We start from the raw sequence: 20256 nt of genomic DNA, 5'->3' as shown, positions 1-20256 counted from the left end.
ATGTTAGGCGATATGATAATATAGTGACATTAAGAAAATGAAAAAAGACTTTTCTTGGCCTGTATTAGGGAAATTGGAACGCAACTTCCCATACTTAGTTTGTACATTCTATTATTCAAGTTAGACATATTCATTAAGAATTTCATATACATGTTTATTTCAATAAAAATTTTTGCGATAAAAATATTTTTCCCAAAGATGAGCATAGTAAATATCAAAACAGAACTCAACATTTCATCTTAAACATGGAGATTAATTATGAAATATTTAAGTTGTGTGAAGTAAATACCTTCATTGCTATCCGAGTAGTAAGAACACAACACTACTGTAATCACAAGCGGTATGGGTTATCTGTTAGTTTTAGTTCAATAGTTTAATCCTTATTTAATACAGCGTGATCGCAGTTTGACTCAGATAGTGGTCACGTGACTTTGTTATCCTTTTGGAAGATTTTTTATCAAATGTCAAGAAGTAGGTATGCATCTTGTAAGTTTTTGTCTGACTAATTGGGAGAGGTTTGTCTCGACAAAGTAATAATAAGTGCAATATGAAACTGATATGCTCATTTTTTTTCATACTGAGCATATTGTGAAAAATGTCCATTTTCATTGTTAAGCCTCCTGTCACATGTTCAAACTGCTATATGAAACTTAGAAAAATGCTTCAATGATGAAACAAATGATACTTGGCACAAATGTTGACTAGAACATGTCCCCTTTAACAGCATGCTAAATATTAATTTCCAAATATAGGCAACGGGGGACGTCTCTAAATTACCAAAAATCACTATTTTGCATTGTTTGTTGTTTCGTTTTTTTGTTGTTTTATATGGGGGGTGGGGATGGGCGGCGCCGAAAAGGTGGTCACTTTTTTATCAAACATTTCTCAAACGAAAACAATGTTTGGGGTCTAAATAGAGCATTCTTTTTCACTGTTTGTGGACTCAAAGGGTGGGGGGTCGAAAATCCGTCAAAACACGTCTGTATGAGGTAAAGGGTTCACTTATATACGTACATGAATATATAGTTAACTTCGTTTTTATTCTAAATTCAGATATTTAATAATAATTCAGCATTTTTCCGATATCGTGACAGCAATAAACTTGTATAAATGTTTCAAAGCCCTTATGCAAAGCGTCCCTTCCCCATTTAGATTGAAGCATGACAGCGAATCGGTGAATTCAACTTTTTTTCTAGGATGTTAATGACTCGATATATGCGAAAAGAGTCGATATCATATGACTTTACAATAAGATTGAGTTGAAACAGATGAGTGGAATGCCGCTTAAGCCGGCGCTGGAGGGTGTTTGAGGATTTGTCTCTATTAAGTATAACCTGTGATGTTAAACCACACAATATTTCACTTGCAACGATATGACTATAACGTTATACCGCATATAACGATATACCCGCTTATAACGATATACCGCTTATAACGATATACCGCTTATAACGAAATACCGCTTATAACAATGCTGTTGCCGTGGTGGTCCAGACTTTTGATTTTCATTTGTTTGCCTCTCGGATATAATGATATCTGGATATTACGATTATATATACTCGGCAGTCCCCTGATTTTACTGTAGTTTTTAGAATTCTGTTACTTTGGAGAAATCTTCAGACTTTTTAAAGTATGTTCTTTTTATTCTATGAATAAACCTGATATATATTATTCATTACAGTCAATCTTTTGAAATAATTATAATAGCCAATTAAGATTAACTTGACAGTGAGCATGGTATATATAGGAGCATATTATCACTTTGATTTTGTTGTTAAAATATACATATTATACATGTTATACCTTTTATAATGTGACGATCATATATACTGGAAGATTTTGAAAATGTACGTCTGGCATTGAAACAAAAAAAACCCATAAATTTCCATCAATTTTTATACCATAAATTGACTTTAATACATATATGTATATTCTTTTAGGTTTCAAATATTGAAAATGTAAAAAAGTGTCAGTGCTTTTGTTGTACAAATACGCTTATTGAAAGGATCGAATAACTGGACGTTTTTATTTGTCATGTTAAATGAGTTGTTAGTTGACAAAAACGATACAGTTTTAATTCGAATGTTTCTATAGAAGAGGACAAAGACAGGATGTTTGTTTAAAGCAAGCAATTATTTCCCTTCACTTTCATTTGTGATATTTTCTTTCTTTCTTTTGGGGTTTAAGTCACATCGACACAGTATAGGTCATATCACGACGTCACAGCTTTACTGGTGGATGAAGAACTCAGGTGCTCTTCCGTGCATTATTTCAAGCACGAACGGGCACCTGAGTAGAAGCAACGTTCCGTAAGCTAGCTGGATATCTTCCTCACATGAAAGAATCCAAAGTCCCTGTCGGATTCGAACCCACAGCTGTGAGGGGCAAGTGGTTTGTTATTTTGAGATATCATGCATTCAACGTGTCATTAATTAATTCGTGATCCCTGAGCCAATCTTCGATGTGGCTTGAAGTAAGAAACTGAAAATGCCGTGCTTTGATAAAATTCAACTACCTTTCAAAACAAAACAAAAGTCGTTGTTTGTTTCTTTTTATTATTTATTTTTCTTAATTGATTTCACGTTCAAAACAATATCATGTGGTCGAGAAGCAAATCAAAATGTAACACAGCACTTTAGCAATAGTAACAACACAAATACTTATTATATAAATCTTGTGATTGTCAACTGCCAAAATAGAAAGCTAATATATTCTTCAGGTATTCATTATTATATAAGTTCTTTGGCAAATGATAATCAGCAATCGGATCAGGGTCTGACAAAATTATATCATTTAGCCAGTCGTAACAAAAAGCAGCTATTTAATTTCATTACACCAAATAGAAAATAATGCACTATTTTTTTTTCTCAAAAACAGATCTATTTCCAGTTATAAAGTTTCAATGTTACTTCAATCAGTCCAATTATCCAATCAGATATCACGTTACTTAAATTGAAATTGAAGTTGACCAATCATATTACATGGTAGGAAAGCTTGCTTGTGTGGCGATTCCGCATTGGTTGTCCTTGTTTCTTGACATCATGATGTAACCTTCCTGTCCCCAACTTTTGCCCCAGCTGCAAAAGTACAAACATGTGTTTAATCAAGATATTGGTCACAACAGAAGCGTAACATCGGCAATTCGAATATTCGAATAACTTATCGCAAAACTAATGATGAATTGCAACCCCTAAATATACAAACATTATTAAACTTATTGATGACGGGAATGCAAAACAAATGGCAAGTTTATTCTAAAAGCGAATCTTTGCAAATGAACAAATTCATACATATACTATTTTGCACCATTGCCCGTTGAACGAGCGAAAAGAAAACCAGAAAACAACAATAAGAAAGAAACAAAATAAAATAACAAAAATAACAAAAATCATAAATGTACTTTACCTGTTCTTAACTAGCCAATAATCATCAGAGCCTTCTGTGCCATATCCAACTGCAAGAACACCATGATCAAGTTTCTTTGATGAACACCTTCTCTCGCTGTAAACACCAGATCTAAAACCCAACACGTAAATGTTAGCAATACATTAATCAAATACAGGCAGCTCTTGATTTCCTTACATAGCATGTGGATATGGAGTGTTTATAACTAAGTTAAGCAATCTTTGTGTTGACAAAAAAAAACATTTGAATTTTCTCCCTTGTATTTTTCTAGTACAAAGATCAGCTATGAATGGAATCATAGAATGTATAAAGTCAACTATATCATACGAAAATTAAAATTATAAGAATGAATTAAAAACTAAATAATATGAGAACATGCCGTATTGAGCAAATATATTTTTTTACGAATTCCTCTAAGATATCACGTCAAATGAAAGTTTAGCCTACACACTATCGTCAAGACTATTTCAGTTTTTATTTTGTTTGTTTGTAAAATCGTATTTATGAATCTGTTCATTTAACGCGAACTCTCTGTTAAGCACAGGCGGATCAATTTATTTAAACTACCATATTTTCAAAACATCTTTTTTATTAAGATATCCTTGTATGTAACTCAAAAGTCTTCATAGAAATACTGTTTTTGTTGTTGTGAATTTAGAAAGTAGAGCAGGAACACATATTACCTGTACATTTGGAATGATGGGTGGCTAGCATCAATTCCTACAGAGATGGGTCCTACTGTTGCTACAGCAGCTTGTAAATCATCTTCTGATCCCATTTTAATATCCATACAGCTTACCTCAACTGCTCCTATGTCGGCTTCTTTGAACTCACATTTTCCGTTCTAGAAAAAGAAACACAAAAATAATTAATCTCAATCTTTATCTCAATCTTTATTAAGGTAACATAAAGTATTATATCTGTAGCAGAGAATAATTAATTATTGCAAAAAACAAGAACTAATGACATAAATTTCGAATGTGTATAAGTTCCTTTAAAAAAAAAACGTTGCATTGTAGACAAAAACTCTACGTTGCATTGTAGACGCAAGCATGTAGTTTAATGGAATTATTAACGATTACACATGCCTTGGGTTCATTTAGAATTTCTGAATTTTAAACTATTAATCCTATTTATTTAAGTACCCTTGGTTTGTATGGATAAGATTCCTCTGTGTCAATTCCCTTATTTTTGATGACGTAAGCAAAAGCTTGATCCATTAAACCTCCTTCACAACCCTTGTTACCTTTAAAAATGAACAAGCTTATAAACATTTGATTCATTGATATGATATGTTTTTCTTAAGATCGAATTTTGATAAAATATAAAGGTATCAATTCTACAGCCAAGCAGACTTAGTGGCAGTTTCAAACATATTTTTCAATTAACCTTTTTTTAATATAAGTTTTATATAACACACATGGTTAAGTAGTGTATCGATTCATTTGTTTTGTTTTCTTGTTTTGAAATAAATAACGATTCTAAGAGCAATCTATCATATACTTGGGGGACAGATATTACTTGTTTCAGGATAATGATTCTATACAGCCAGGAATATAATTATGAACCACGCCCCAGAAACTCACGAATCCAAGGGTCCCAAACGTAACATTTTATGTACTAGGCTATTCTGACTAGATTACCTTAGTTAAGTATTTCAAGAATCATTTGTATTTCGGATTAATTACCTTCTGGTTTGGAGCAGTCCATCAAATTCTTTTCTGAAAGGGAAACCAATTTGCCAGTCTTCTTGAAATTTTGTCCCTCGAGGGAGCCAGTGGCAGAAAATGACCAACACGATCCGCATTGTCCCTATAAGATATTATTAATTTTACATTTCCATTGCAAAAGTTTATCAGAACATTTTATTTGTACACGATAATGCACGTCATAAAATGAGAGCTTACACTTAATATATGACGTCAAATGTGTCGTCAATTTACCAAATTACTTCCATTTACAATGTTGTCCAGCACATTTGTCAATTCTCTTTATTAAGATGTATGGAATTGAAACAAATATAAATTTTTTATTGAGTTTCTGAACATTAATGCATAGTTTATCGTCGGAATGCCTACCGACCTTCGTGATTATATTATGTAACAACAATGCAGTCAAAATTGATATATCTTTCTTAAAAGTAAAATTGCTATGCATTTTGCAATTCACACAAGTACACCACATGTCAACTTCATTTAAAGTAATGAAAAATAAATTCTCATTGTCAAATGGGTCTTTTAAAGTTACTCGCCTTCAGTATTGTTTTATTATGATAATTGCAAGTACATACTCGTATAAATAACAGTTATAGTAACCTGGTTTTTAATTTCAGTGACATATCCTTTTTGCCTCCAGTCAACACTGTCGGGAAGATCTCCGAGGTTAACATTCAATGGTGGTGTGAATTTACTACACACTGATCGGCTGACATTCTGTTTGAAACCGTTCATCATAGCTACAAATTCTTTATTTGTCTGAAAAAAAGATAATTGTGTTTAACAGAAATCATTCAATACTTTGCTTGCCAACTGATTTCAGACAAAATATCATGTCTGAGTGATAAAAAATTTAAAATCTTTATAGTTGACTAAGAAAAAAGTCAACGTTTTGTTCCAAATGGGAAACAAATAGCCCTATTGTTATATAAGTATTTTTTACAGTATTGACAGCAATATTTATTATTGTTTTACTTTATTGTCCATGTAAATGTTTTTCAAATCAAATAATGCAGGTTAATTAATAGTTAAAAGTAAAAAAAAAAAATTCTGGGCAATTTACTTTTTCATTCTTATTGACTAAAATATATTCCATTGATTGTTTCTTGTTGCATTCCGAAATCAGTTTCAACATGATGATCGGAAGCAAAGAAAAGCGAGATGATTGCGTTGTGAGAGGTTCGGAATTAACACCAGTCGCGAAGGCCTCCTTTTATCTCGTCATCTCTATCCCTAAAGATTAATGAATGATTACCATATCTCCATATTCGTTCATCCCAAGTATGTATGTATGGAGTCCTCTGTCGGCCTCGAGGTTATGTTGCTGGATATATTTAATATTGCTTTCCCATATAGCACGTCTGAAATAAAAAAAAGCATGCGCGTTGGTTTATATATTTAATATTGCTTTCCCAAAAACCATGTCTGAAACAAAATGGCATGCGTGTTGGTTTAAATATTTGATATTGCCTTTCCATATAGCACGTTTGAAACAAAATGACATGCTTGTTGGTTTAAATATTTGATATTGCTTTCCCAAATGGCATGTCTGAAACAAAATGACATGCCTGTTGGTTTATATATTAGATATTGCTTTCCCATATAGCACGTCTGAAACAAAATGACATGCATGCTATTTGTATATGTATATATATGTCTAGATAAGTCTATACAAACATATTGTTACATGTATAAATAAAACCGAAATTCAATTATCATCACGTTATTTTGGAATAATTCAATGCATTTGTTTATTACATTTTATAAGTGTTTCATTGAGTTTACTATGTTCACTTGTACAGAAATAATAAGTAATCTTTCACCAGGTAAAAGGAGACGGGAAACAACTACATATGTTATACCAGTCAATACTAAACATCAGATACGTTAATGTTAGTTAGAAACCGGTATTTCTTATATCAATGCAGCCTTGAAGGTGAAAACACCGTCCTTATAAAAGTTTAAAATATAAATTTATTTATATCATTTGTATCCACTTAGAGAGGATGATTATTCTTGTTACTATAAATTGTGTACTCATATTATTGACATAGACCTACGTCAAATGGTATAAAATCTCGAAAATACAATATTTCTAGTCATGTCGTCTTAAAATTAAAAGCCTCAGCGGAGTCCTCCTTAAAATTTGAAATTCAGCAGCTTGCTTAAATAAGACCTAGTTATTAACATTTAGATAAGATAAATGTATCCCAGTGACATGCATACCAGTATAGATTAATCAAATGTAAGGTATGAATTACATGTACAAATTGTACAAACATCTATTGGTATTATCTAAACACAGATAAGAGATAGATATACTAAGGTAAATGACCTGACAAACTTAAATATCATATCATGATGCCCCGTCAAGATTTGAAAGTTGCCCTTTTTATTATTTTTACGAGTCATCTCTAACAAAATGTCGACTTATTAACATTTTCTTTCTTATGCTTTGCTTAATATATAGCATTTCGTATTCCCAATCTAGACATGGAGGTAATAGATGATGAGTTGATTGACCCGTTCATTTCACCCGATGAGTCTTATAACGTTTAGTGTTTCTTTAATTGGCATTCGGACTATATGTGTTTAAAATAACATTTGTACAAAAAGCAATGCATTTGTTAATACGTCCATACCTTAGTCCCTCTACATGAGGATCATACTGTTTGCCGTGGGCGGTCTTGTATGACTCCCATTCGTTGTTAAGGAAACTGTTGAATGCTAACGATGTTGCCAAAAGGCATGCGAATACTGCTGCACGGATCATCTAAAATTAAAATACATGTATTTGAGAAAAATGCTGAGCTAAAAGCTGAGAACGAGAACATTTTTTGGTATTCTCTTTTAAAATTTCGCTTTCAATGTTTCTTCTTGCAGAAGAAGCATGAGTCCATTATATTGATAAAGACAACCGTTACACAGGTATTCAGGTACAATATTCATCGTGTGCACAGTTGCAACCTAATGCGGGAGACCTCACTTTATCTGAAATTGTTTTTTTGCTATTTCCAAAATTTGCAAATCAATGTATCAAAATGTGCCACTTATAAATAAAATATATAACACGTATCATTAAAATCTTGAACTGCTTTAATTTGACAAGAAAATCACAAATTAATGCTAAGATAACGAATTAAATATTTAAGCTATGCATAACCCATTAAAATGCAAATTCATGCTGATAAATTAAATAATGATTTTTTTTATTAAAGAACAAAAACATTTGACAAATGTAATATTTAATTTTTTATGTAAAAATCTAGCAAATAAATTTACTCTTGAAAGGATACAATAATATTAATAACATTAAAAAAAGAAGGAACGGTGGCATGCAGTGAAAGAGGTCCCAAACAATCCCTTGCAACATTAAAACTAAACTTAAACTATATCAAATAGATTTTCTCTTGACACAATATATCTAAAACATAAGAAAAAATAAAGGAAGGCAGCATTCCCAACAAACCCTTTGGAATACTCATAAACATCTCTCCAGTAACAAATATAAAATTCCTACCTTTATTTGTCTTTGGCTTGTTCAATGTCCACAATACCTAGTGAAGAGCTGACACCGTCAATCACTGTATTTATACTTGTTCATTTGTTCTAAAAACAAAAGCACTTCATATGATAACAATGCTGATCATGTGATCTTTCGACAAATCACATGACTTAATTGGCCGAACTTAATAAATTGTTTACTTAGTATCTTGTGAGATGATTGTTCAAAAATACTACGACCTTCAGTATAAATGAACCCAATGATAAAATATACAAAAATAATTTTCAAAACGAGTGTGCAAATATGAATAATTCTAAACACGTAAAATGTGATATTTCATAGGTTTCATTAAATTTTGTTTATTTTGTTCTCTTAAAATATACCTCCAACAGATATACAAGGTTTCAGTCTCTGGATCAAATCTTTGAAGTCATTTTCATTGTTTTTAGGTATACTGGGAAGACACTGGAATATTAAAGAACCAAGATGTTTGTGCGGAACACATTTTCAACCTGAGATGAGTCATGTTTGCTTTGGAACCAATAAGAACTCACAAGGGACAAGATCAAGTGAATACGAAGATGGGGGTGTACATCGACTTGTTTCTACTTCAGAAAATCTTGCACTATATACGCTTTGTCATGTAGAAATCCTTGTTGTTGTTAAGTTTTCGAAAAAAAATGGCGCTTGTAATTTACGCATCGACAGATCTGCTTTTGAATGGCAGGACTCTGAGTTTTTAAGAAGATATGTTTATAAAAATAGAAGATGAATACATTAATTTTTGTATGTAGCCTTGTCATAAGTTGCGCGTTTTGTTGCCGTTTAGTGTTAAATAGATTAATATAATCGTTTGAAATTAGAGGTGTTCTAGAAAAAATACTGAACACATTGGCCAAGAAAAGATTAAATTGATGGAACTAAAAATGCCACAAAGACGACACGATGTCGCACGTAGCGAATTTCAAGGAGAAGAAGTATTACACCAAAAAAACAAAAAATAATGATACATTTGTACATCGTTACTGCTTTTTTCTGATCAGACTTTATTTTTTATAAAAGAATATGTAGAATGTTTGACATATTTTGTTGAAGAATCACATGTGTAGAGAAAATGTTGTATCTTATACCATGATCTCTCAAGTTTACGTCTTTTATCGTTTTAAGATTTTTTTTATTAAAATGAAAAAAACATTGTTCATGTTTTGCTGATTTTTTTCTAAAGATTCATGAAATGCTTTTAAAAATATTCTTTTCAGAATGTTCCAAATTTTAAGATAAGTAATGGCAACCTCTCCGTACCCCAACAACATTTTGTTTGTATAAACAAAAGCAACTTTTAATTTTTAAATTACAAATACAGTGCCAACGGTGTCTATACCATGTGACTTTTCCTGATCTGCGTGAGGAACAAAACCAAAACCAATATTAAGTGGATTATGTTTCTCAATAACTTAAAAAGAACAATATTTTGAGCATAAGTTATTGACTAGAATGACCAGGCTGTACACATTATTTCATTTAAAATAATAAAATAGTAATATTATGAAATATAATCTTAACTGGACCGGCTTTTGTATCATTGTTTATTTGTTTGCTCCATGCAGATCAGTATCGGCACCGTTATATAGGTATTCAGATGTACAAGAAGGACTTTTAAACAGTATTCATATTAGACACCAGACGCTCCAAAAGCGTTTCATAAAGGCCAGAAAAAACATCATCAACAAACAAAATAACGAAATAGATGTTTCATCTATCGCGAACAACCATGACATTATCATATGATTATGAAAATTATTATCTACCTATTTTCTATCAACATCTTCAACCAATATGTAGTGTAACATTCAAATACTTATATGATAAGATATACAAATATTTGATCGTAAGTGAACAGATCATAGTTAATAAATTAACTGTAAAGATAAGGCTGTTATTGGTCTCGGTTAATTAATAAATGTTGTACGGCTGTCAAATATCTAATGAGTGTAACATTATTTACGCAAAAAAGTCAGAATAATCCATTTCCTCACCTTGCAGTACTGTATACTTTATATAAAATTCCTATCAAAACAATATGAACATCAAGTATCGAGCAGACAAACACACGTGAACAGAGTCTACAATTGTTTCGTGTAATGATGTTGTTTTCAGAGATTCAAAGGGATCTCCCTTTTTCAAGATCTTTAAACATTCGGATAACAGCGGACTTGTGGTTTATTTATCAGTGATCAAAAACGTGGTTAAATTGCCAATTAAACAACAATTAAGGTCTTGATAGTGGACAGGCGAAGTGTTCTTTGGAGCATTTTAGTTTTAAGCTGTGAAAACAAAACTTAAGTACAGCCTTTTCAAATTATTGCATCGTCAACTGCTCAAGAACAGTATCACAAACAAAACATTGTGTTTTTATGTGTAAACAAGGTCAATTAAGAATATGTATTACATCAGGGTAGCATATATATAGTCAATTAGTCAACTTAAATCTATAAACAGTGAACATGTTAATTTTGGATCATGCATCATTTAAAATAAAGAACACAATCTGTTCCTTTAAGCTATGGGATGGACTTAATTCCAGGTTGCTCTTAAATAGGATTTGCTACTGTAATTTTGCCAACTTGAGATTATTTAACTACTAAAGATGCTTACAGATTTGTATAAATGAGTGTTTTTAAAGGTTTATTTTTTTATATATATTTACAGACGTTACTTCGAACGTTGGGAATATATCTACTGAATATTTAAGGAAAATAAATTTTGAACTGAATATTAATAGTTTGTGTTTTCAAGTACACATCTCAGGATTAACTGTATTTATACTACGATAAAAAGCATTGTTGTTGTTGTTTTTACATTAGTATGATATTATTAAGAATGATCAAAATCATACCATATTAAAGTGTTATTCTCACATTTGAAATTTGTATTTTTGCTATCTTACAGAAAAATGTAATTTGGCTTTTACTTGTTTTAATCAATGACATATTGTGAGACAAAATGTTATGTTTTACTCAATTGAGCACAAAAGTTATCAAGATAATCATTTGGGAGGAAAAGTTGTTTTTTAATTTTTTTTTAGTATTTATTCATAATACCATTCCTTTTATGTGAAATTTACCGAAACTCTTCATTTGTGGCTGACTTATCATCATAAAGTTTTAGTTTACTTGACACAGATAATGTCTTTCTTTATTTTTAGCAAACTACCTTGCAAAACAAGAATTGGTTACTTTTGAATTTTATTATTGTATTATAAATATAAAACATCGTATATAAAACAAATCAACATGTAACATAGTATAATAACAACAAAAAGTCGGTTTTAGAGATCTTGTAATTGTCAAATGAAAGTCGTCTGTCAAAACATAGTAAGAACATATGAAAAATTTTACCCATTATTGCTAACAAAAATTTTGCACATTTTCATATCGTTTTTATCAACAAATTAGATTTTAAACCAGTAATTTCAAAAAGAAAGTTAAGAAAATTGTCATTTCGTAAAGTACAACATTGTCCAACAAATTGTCAATTTTAAGCAGATCTAATTCCAATCAGATTACATGGTAGGGAAGCTGGCAGATGTAGCAATTCCGCATTGGTTTTCCTTGTTTCTTGACATCATGACGTAACCTTCCTGTCCCCAGCTTTTGCCCCAGCTGTAAATGGTGAAAATGAGTAATTAACAAATAACCGAAAATGGAATCATCAAGGGTCAATCAAAATCCAGAGACAACTTAATCCAAATTTTGTAGACTGTGTTCGACTGACTAAACAAATAAATTACCAATTTACATTTCACAGTCCATATCCTTATTATAATAGTTTTCCAATTATATTTCGTAAATAAAAATTATTTATGATCTCAGAAACCTGACTAAAAACTTTAAATTTCTAATAACCGAATCTTTGAACGATATTTCATAAAACATTCCTGTTTTAATTTACCAAACAAAAGGGTTTGCTTTACAACTGAATATAAAATATATAATTATAAGACCCTCTACCTGTTCTTTACAAGCCAGTAATCTTTAGATCCCTCGGAACCGTAACCAACAGCTAAAACACCGTGGTCAAGTTTCTTTGATGAACATCTTCTCTCATTGTAAACACCAGATCTGAGGCAAAAAGCAAACTAAATCAAATGTCATCATCGAAAATAAAAACACAATTAAATAATAAAATAAATTGTTTAAAAAGATATTAAGAATGAAGTTTTATGAAGTCCCGGATTTATTCCGAAACAAATCATCAGTATAAACAGATATGTGTTTGTGTGTATAAACAGTTTTTCTGACTATTTGTAAAGACCTCGTACGCATCTTATGAACATAGCAAATATTATAATCCTCGATATTTTTTTTATCAGTCCTATAAAGGAGTACAGAAATTTGTTGATATCATTCCTATTTAGATTACTTAAAATGTATTTTGTCTTTTTTAGTATCCGTTCGGTGAATTAGTAATAACAAAATAATAATAAATCATTCGCAGAGCAAAGAAAGCAATTAAGCAATTATACGAACTAATTACCTGTATAGTTGGAAAGATGGATGGCTAGCATCAATGGCTACAGAGATTGGTCCTACTGTTGCTACAGCAGCTTGTAAATCATCTTCTGACCCCATGCTGATATCCATACAACTTGTTTCAGTTGCTCCAATGTTTGCTTCTTTGAACTCACATTTTCCGTTCTATAAATAGTATCATATTTAAAATATTATCAGAAAAATAACATATGTCGTCTTCAAAATAATAAAAAAAATTATATTATAAAATTTTCAAGTTTAGAATAACTCTCAGTGTCTTTTTATACTAGAGCAAATTCTTGTCCTATGCAAAATGAAGCGGTTTGAAAATCTAAAAAAGGTCTTTAATTGAAAAATGGAATACTAGGAACAATACCATTGGTCTGTATGGGTAAGATTCCTCTGTGTCAATTCCCTTATTTTTGATGACGTATTCAAAAGCCTGGTCCATTAAACCTCCTTGACAACCCTTGTTACCTAAAATTTAAAAAGAATAATTGAGACTTAAAGTATGTTATGTTCGAGGGAAACGGTTAAACAAACATCCATACCAATACATTTAATTAAGTTATATCGAAAGAATGGCAAGAATAAAACAATGCACTCATATCATTTTCTTATTATTTCATATATGTGCTTATAATGTTCTTTTTTTTCAGTCACATGACTGAAGCTGCGTGGTTGTTCTTGATAATATATTATTTGTACATCTAATAACATAACATATAAATCCCATTTTATGTTTCCCTTCTCAGATGTCTAGGCTGATTACAGATATATACTAGTAAAGTGTTTCAATAAATAAAAGCATATTGAATAAACCCACCTTCTGGTTTCGAGCAATCCATCAAATTCTTTTCTGAAAGGGCCACCAATTTGCCGGTCTTCTTGAAGTTTTGTCCCTCGAGGGAGCCGGTGGCAGAGAATGACCAACATGATCCGCATTGTCCCTATAAAATACAGTAATAAAGTTTGATGTTCACTTGGATTTTAAAGCAAACATTATTTATAGCAAAAGATGCTTAGCAAGATGCCAACTATTGAAGACATAATTATGTTTCTAAAAACAATAAGTTTGTAACGACACAATACCACTATGGACAAACAAGAGCAAAACATAACCTTAAAATTGACAAGCTTAAATGACACCCGAATAAGATTTGAACATTGACATTCATGACAACATTTTGTTATTTGTCATGAAAAAAAACTGATTACCTGATTTTTGATTTCAGTGACGTATCCTTTTGGCCTCCAATCAACACTGTCGGGAAGATCTCCTAGGTTAACATTCAATGGTGGTGTGAATTTACTGCAGACTGATCGGCTAACGTTCTGTTTGTAGCCGTTCATCATGGCTACAAATTCTTTATTTGTCTGGAATAAAATATGTCACGTTAAAGCAAATCTGTTTCTTAGATATATTAAAAATCATTTCTTTATTTGAAATGGGCACACTTAATAGCTATGGAAACGCGATATTTGACAAAATATATTCAAAGCCGACGTTTGTTATAAAATAAATAAATAATTCCATATTTATACAGGCTCCTCACAAATGTCAGAAAGTTTTATCTCTTATTATACAGTTAATGTAACCGAAACTGTTATAAATAAACTATAATTCATACCTTTAATTGTTGATTTTGTATTTATCAAATTTTGAAATAAACAAATTAATCCATAGAAGATGCCAAAGCAAGACAATTTCGATGATTAAAGGATACATAAATATTCTATTCGCGTCAGATAAATGTTATTTTGTTTGGGTTTTGCCGATTTTTACACACTCTTTGGACATATCTCGGCAGACGACCCACCTAATCGACTTTCCTGGATAACTAACCAGCAATTACCAATTTCTCCATAATTGCTCCACTACAAACCAAATATTTTTTTCCTGATATAAATGAATGATTACCATATCTCCATATTCGTTCATCCCAAGTGTATATGTATGAAGTCCTCTGTCAGCCTCGAGGTTATGTTGTTGGACATATTTGATATTGCTTTCCCATATAGCACGTCTGAAACAAAATGACATGCGTGTTGGTTTATACATTAAATATTGCTTTCCCATATAGCACGTCTGAAATAAAATGACATGCGTGTTGGTTTATATATTTAATATTGCTTTCCCATATAGCACGTCTGAAATAAAATGACATGCGTGTTGGTTCATATATTCAATATTGCTTTCCCATATAGCACGTCTAAAACAAAAAGATTAATATATTCCTTATTCTATATCATTCCATATAAACGACATTCACTATAGTTTTGGACTACTTTCATTGGTACTTCCTTGGTACTTCTGTAAGTTCTATGAATGTAAAGTGTTGTTAATGTGTAGAGAAATAATAAGAAAAAACTGATTTTGTTATATATATATTTGGGGTATTGAGTTGTACACTATCATTTTTTCAAGAGCATTTGATTACAAAAATGGGTAGATTAAAACACTTAAAATATCTATGGTCTAACTGTGACCTTATGTAGCCATAGATAAAAGATACGCATTATTTATTTATTTTGACAACGAGAAGTAATGTAACGCATATTTTATTCTAAGATGTTGTTTTTTTCCCTTTACTACAATACATCATATATTGATTTAACTTGAGAATAACACTGTTAGTTAATTCACCTATGTCACATAACACATTCAATCATACTGTTATATTACGTGTATCCGTTTCTTAAGTAAATAATAAATTTTGCTTTCGAATAAGATACTGGCTGGCTTGAGACACCATGATATTGGCTTGCGATACCACACTGGTAAATATGTTAATATATTACCTGAGTCCCTCTACATGAGGTTCATACTGTTTGCCGTAGGCTGTCTTGTATGACTCCCATTCGTTGTTAAGGAAACTGTTGAATGCTAACGATGTTGCCAAAAGGCATGCGAATACTGCAGCACGGATCATCTGAAATAAAAAAAAAATCTTACTATTATTATGATTATTATACGGCTTTTTTTTTCTTTCTTTAATTTTACGACGTTAAAATTACAACGTTTTCTTGCATATCAAACAGGATCATCGGCTGTTTACAGCGGAGCTAAAAAAAACCCTGTCATTGACCACAATGTAAGACAAGTCGCGTGTTTTAAATGACGTCGATCCCACGCGCCTTTTACCAATGACTGCATGGTTATTGGTCAATAAAACTCTCATGCAGAGTATATCCGACTACGAATAGTTTGTTTTCAATCCTTGCATTTATCACATATCATTCGAGAGTCATCTCTAATTCAAAATTAGTCTCCATTACACCAATTTAAACAGAATTGGCATTGTGAATAAAGACAGTAAACATAAAAATGAAATTTATTTTACCTGAGAAAATATTTGATAAGCATTAAATTGCATCCATTTGAATTGATTGTAAATTTCGTGTAAAATAAAATTTAGTCTTGTATAAGACGAATTCAACATGTTTCAAACGAAAATTAAAAAAAAATAACACAAACTTTCATCAAAATTAAAACCTTAACATCAAAATTCGAAAGATAAGTATAATTTTTTATTATTATACAAGAATAATGATCATTTGTACAAGGTTGTTGCCATTTACATGAAAGCTGTGGACTCTCGATATAATATACAACAGTAAAATAGAGAAAAATGAAAAAAAAAAAAAAAAAAAAAAAAACGCCCAAAGCGGCATAATCTAAAATGTTGTAGGCTTTGTTTAATTGACCCCGTTCATGGACGGCACTGCTAAATGCTAGCTTCCGTCCACCCCCCTAGCGCACCAGCTTTTGCAAAAGTCATCATTAAGATTAAAAAAATGGTAAAATTGTGATTTTCGTACGTCCGATAATATTCACGTTTTAAAACATTCTTTAAAGTCCTGTAAAAAAATTAAAGTTTTACTTTATTAAAAGTCTGTAAAGTTTTGAGCGTTCGGTATCAATGACGTTTGCATAAATGGTAATTTTAATATAAATAGAAAAAACATTTCTTTTAAAATAGTGTTAAAATACTCCTTCTACATCAGTTACAATGTTCTTACCTTGTTTCGTTTTACCTCCACTCTCTCTTGTGAAGAACGTGCAAATACGCCGAGTATTTATATATGGTCAGCTGTCCTAAAAACGGGGACAGCTCAATTGATAACGATGCTCGTCATATGGTATTTAAACAAATCACATGACTTAGTTGACCGCAATAAATTAATAGTTACTTAATGTATTATATTGTAAAAAAAGCTGTAAACGAGCTACAACTTTGGGTTTGATTGAAATCAATGAAAACGAAAAAAGCTAGAATTTCAAATTAAAAGCTGAATCATTAAACTACTTAAAGATTAAATTATTACGTTAGTAAGTGTATTTAAACTTCAAAAAGTTGAATTACTCTAGTAAAGTTTTAAAAGGAACATAGCTATGTAATTTGATTTTTGCAAGATTTGAAAATGAGCACTTCGAATTTCGTTTTATTTCTTTTCATAAGTGACATATCAAAAAAAGGTACTTGAAGAAAGTTTGAATGATAACATTAAGTTGCATTCTAAACAGGCTGTACCCAATCATACCATGTATTTATTAATGTATCTATTTAAAATAAAACAGAGAAAAACAGAATTTCTAAAGAAAGCCCAATACGGCAAAGTTGAAAATGCTGCACATTCAGTTTGATTAAGCCTGTTCATGGTTGGTAACTGAGTTAAACTAGTTTTATATTTTAGTCAAAAGATTGACTAGTTCTATGGTAGTTGGACAATAATTGATAATTTCAAATATTCAAAAAAAAGTTAATAGTTTGTAAATATAAAATGACTGCCCCACTCTTCTTATAAAACGAACATGAATGTTATTTGAAGATATATATGCGTGTCACGAGAGTAATTGTGTACTCATGTGATGTTTATTATAAAATTGAAAACAAATATGAAGATATGTAAATTGATAATAATTTTATCTAAACTGTCATCATTTACTCTTGGATGAGCATTTCAGTTTAATCCTTACCTTGGACCGAAATTGACTAGCAAGCTTTTGCCACCAGCAAAAAGACAGAGCAGTATACATGGCAAAGCTTTGTACTTTTGGTTCAGAAGGTTTTAATTTTTCTTTTTGTAAAACTATCAATTATTAATAGGAAAAATTCATTATTTCAAAATTTCGAAACTTTACCAGTTCAAGACAAATGTTGAATTCTGCTTAATTTAGCCTGTGCTAGGGGTGCGGAGGGTAACTTGCAATTTCCAGTACCTTCCATGAACATGCGCAATCAAACCGAGCCTGCAACATTTTCAATTTTGCAGTGTTAAGCTTTCTTTAGGGATTCTATTTTTCTCTATTTAATCCTAACAACGAAAAACTTTTGAACTCTGACTTTGCTTTAATCAGGTGAGAAGCTACTCGACATCGTTAAGTATATTATTGTAAATAAAAGTAAATAAATGTGATAACACCATGTTTGATACATATATAATTGTAGATGATACAAATGGGGTCCGGGCAATAGCCGGACATATTTTGTTGTATCATTTGTGATAGAGATAAAAGTAAAATGACCTGAACCTACTGTTATGTAAAGATGCTCTATGTCTTAGTATTTTAATTTGGTTAAGTGTATAAATGGGTTAAATATTTTGCAATTATATAAAATTTAAAAACGGCTATACATTTTAAGAGTAGAGAAACACTAGCTTCTTTCCTTGCGTCTGGAACTTGAGCAATCTGAATAGAAACGTTGAGGTAAAAAGAGCCCTTAGAGGACCACAGAGATCATGGGAGAGTTCACAAAGGATGCGATTGTGGATATCGTCAGGACCAGCGGCTTTTACTAAAGGAAGAGATTTCAATACCAATTCCACCTCGTCTGGCGATATACTTATATCAGCTAGATGGTTAGTAACGTTAGGTTAATCAGAACAAAATAAAAGAAAAACAATAGAAAACAATAGAAACTTTATTTTGACATTATTTTATAATGTATGAACTTCGTGAACAATGAGACATCTGACCTAAGATTTATTATTGTATTTAGTATTATTGGTTCACTTAAATGTATTAAGAAAGTCTGCAAGAATTGTATGAGAAATATGATAAACAATAACCTTCGCCGTAGGAGCCATAATAAGCAATGGAGTCTGCAAATTTCGCTACCGGTACTTTTTCCCTGGCGTCCATTAGATCATCTTTTCGCAATTGTATAACGTGACATTTAGGTAACGCATGTAGCTCATGTTCATTTATCTTGATATCTTGATCTATATCAGAAAGCATTTTGGCGGTGATTGGTTTTAATTAAAACTTATATGTTTATACTGTTTTAAAAACTCACTAGTAACGGAGCTGCGTACCGTCTCTTTAGGGACAATGTGGAACATAAGGCAAGCAAACAATGAGGACTAAGGTGGTTTTATTAGCAAATATTCAGAAAAAAAGCCAACAACAACAAAATAAGCAAGGTCATCTGACAAATTGATTTTTCTTTAAATTTTAAACTAAACGGCAACGAATATCGGACAAATAATTAAGGCTTAACTTTTACAGTATATAAACGAGTGTCCGTCCTGCTTTTGCAAGAAAGGTTCAAGATGATAGATATATTTGGATCCTGAGAAAAGTATAGTGATCGGAAGTAGCAGGTACATCTAATTATAGATGTATATGGTAAACTTTTAACTGTAAAGGCATGCCAGATATAGTGCAGCGATTTCGTGTAATTCGCCTTGGCTGATAACCGCCATAATATGAACACATCTGTTTCAAAATTCAAAATTTTATCAGTTCATGTTAAATGTTGAATTATGTTTATGCCGGCGCTGGGGGTGGGGGCTTTGACGGCTACTTGCAATTTCCCGTACCGTCCATTAACAGGCTTAATCAAACCGAGCCTGAAACATTTTATTTTCATTTTTGTCGTTTTGAGCGTTCTTTAGGGATTCCTTTTTTCTCTATTTCTTTATGAGTTTTGACAAAGTGTATGCTGTCTTGCCGAACGTTATATATACAAACTTAAATTAGTAGGTACTCAAATGAGACAAAATGATAGACAACAGTATATACATTGTACTGTATATCAAATCATGGCTCATGAATGGTGATATAATTATAATTAAATGATGAGAAACTGTA

At 31.3% G+C, this 20256-nt stretch overlaps 3 protein-coding genes across 4 annotated transcripts in view; all 3 read right to left on the bottom strand.

The window, feature by feature from the left end:
- The window catches only part of LOC132739047 (procathepsin L-like), a 41908-nt gene extending 41468 nt beyond the window's left edge, over nucleotides 1-440 (bottom strand). The window contains exon 1 of one of the 2 annotated variants that reach the window (XM_060726697.1): nucleotides 290-440. In XM_060726697.1, coding sequence (XP_060582680.1) covers nucleotides 290-295 — 6 coding nt within the window. In that variant the 5' untranslated portion in view covers nucleotides 296-440. The remainder of the gene's footprint in view (nucleotides 1-289) is intronic. The other variant, XM_060726696.1, reaches the window with a different exon arrangement.
- A 2103-nt stretch (nucleotides 441-2543) lies between these two features.
- On the bottom strand, nucleotides 2544-8794 carry LOC132739052 (procathepsin L-like). The gene is made up of 9 exons (XM_060726702.1): nucleotides 8641-8794; nucleotides 7763-7893; nucleotides 6376-6481; nucleotides 5721-5879; nucleotides 5094-5217; nucleotides 4551-4651; nucleotides 4089-4249; nucleotides 3406-3516; nucleotides 2544-3077 (listed from the first exon to the last, which is right to left on the bottom strand). Exons 2-9 carry the CDS (start codon nucleotides 7891-7893, stop codon nucleotides 2978-2980), a joined length of 993 nt encoding a protein of 330 aa, XP_060582685.1. The 5' UTR covers nucleotides 8641-8794; the 3' UTR covers nucleotides 2544-2977.
- Nucleotides 8795-11857: 3063 nt separating this feature from the next.
- Nucleotides 11858-17264, bottom strand: LOC132739051 (procathepsin L-like). Its single transcript, XM_060726701.1, has 9 exons — nucleotides 17181-17264; nucleotides 15960-16090; nucleotides 15079-15184; nucleotides 14376-14534; nucleotides 13984-14107; nucleotides 13534-13634; nucleotides 13162-13322; nucleotides 12636-12746; nucleotides 11858-12287 (listed from the first exon to the last, which is right to left on the bottom strand). Exons 2-9 carry the CDS (start codon nucleotides 16088-16090, stop codon nucleotides 12188-12190), a joined length of 993 nt encoding a protein of 330 aa, XP_060582684.1. The 5' UTR covers nucleotides 17181-17264; the 3' UTR covers nucleotides 11858-12187.
- Between the last annotated feature and the right edge of the window lie 2992 nt (nucleotides 17265-20256).

Source organism: Ruditapes philippinarum, unplaced genomic scaffold (genome assembly GCF_026571515.1).
Source record: "Ruditapes philippinarum isolate M1 unplaced genomic scaffold, ASM2657151v2 ctg1453_1_1_1_1, whole genome shotgun sequence".
In the NCBI taxonomy this organism is placed as follows: Eukaryota; Metazoa; Mollusca; class Bivalvia; order Venerida; family Veneridae; genus Ruditapes; species Ruditapes philippinarum.
This window is presented reverse-complemented; position numbering and strand designations above follow the sequence as displayed.

Coding starts and splice junctions, on each gene's coding strand:
- LOC132739052 (XM_060726702.1), bottom strand. CDS start 7,893: ATGATCCGTGCAGCAGTATTCGCATGCCTTTTGGCAACATCGTTAGCA. Junction 5,218..5,720: donor TCACTGAAATTAAAAACCAG/GTTACTATAACT, acceptor AATATCTTATAG/GGACAATGCGGATCGTGTTG. Junction 3,517..4,088: donor CCATCATTCCAAATGTACAG/GTAATATGTGTT, acceptor GTTGGGTTTTAG/ATCTGGTGTTTACAGCGAGA.
- LOC132739051 (XM_060726701.1), bottom strand. CDS start 16,090: ATGATCCGTGCTGCAGTATTCGCATGCCTTTTGGCAACATCGTTAGCA. Junction 14,535..15,078: donor TGAACGAATATGGAGATATG/GTAATCATTCAT, acceptor ATTTTATTCCAG/ACAAATAAAGAATTTGTAGC. Junction 13,635..13,983: donor GGATTGCTCGAAACCAGAAG/GTGGGTTTATTC, acceptor TTTAAATTTTAG/GTAACAAGGGTTGTCAAGGA.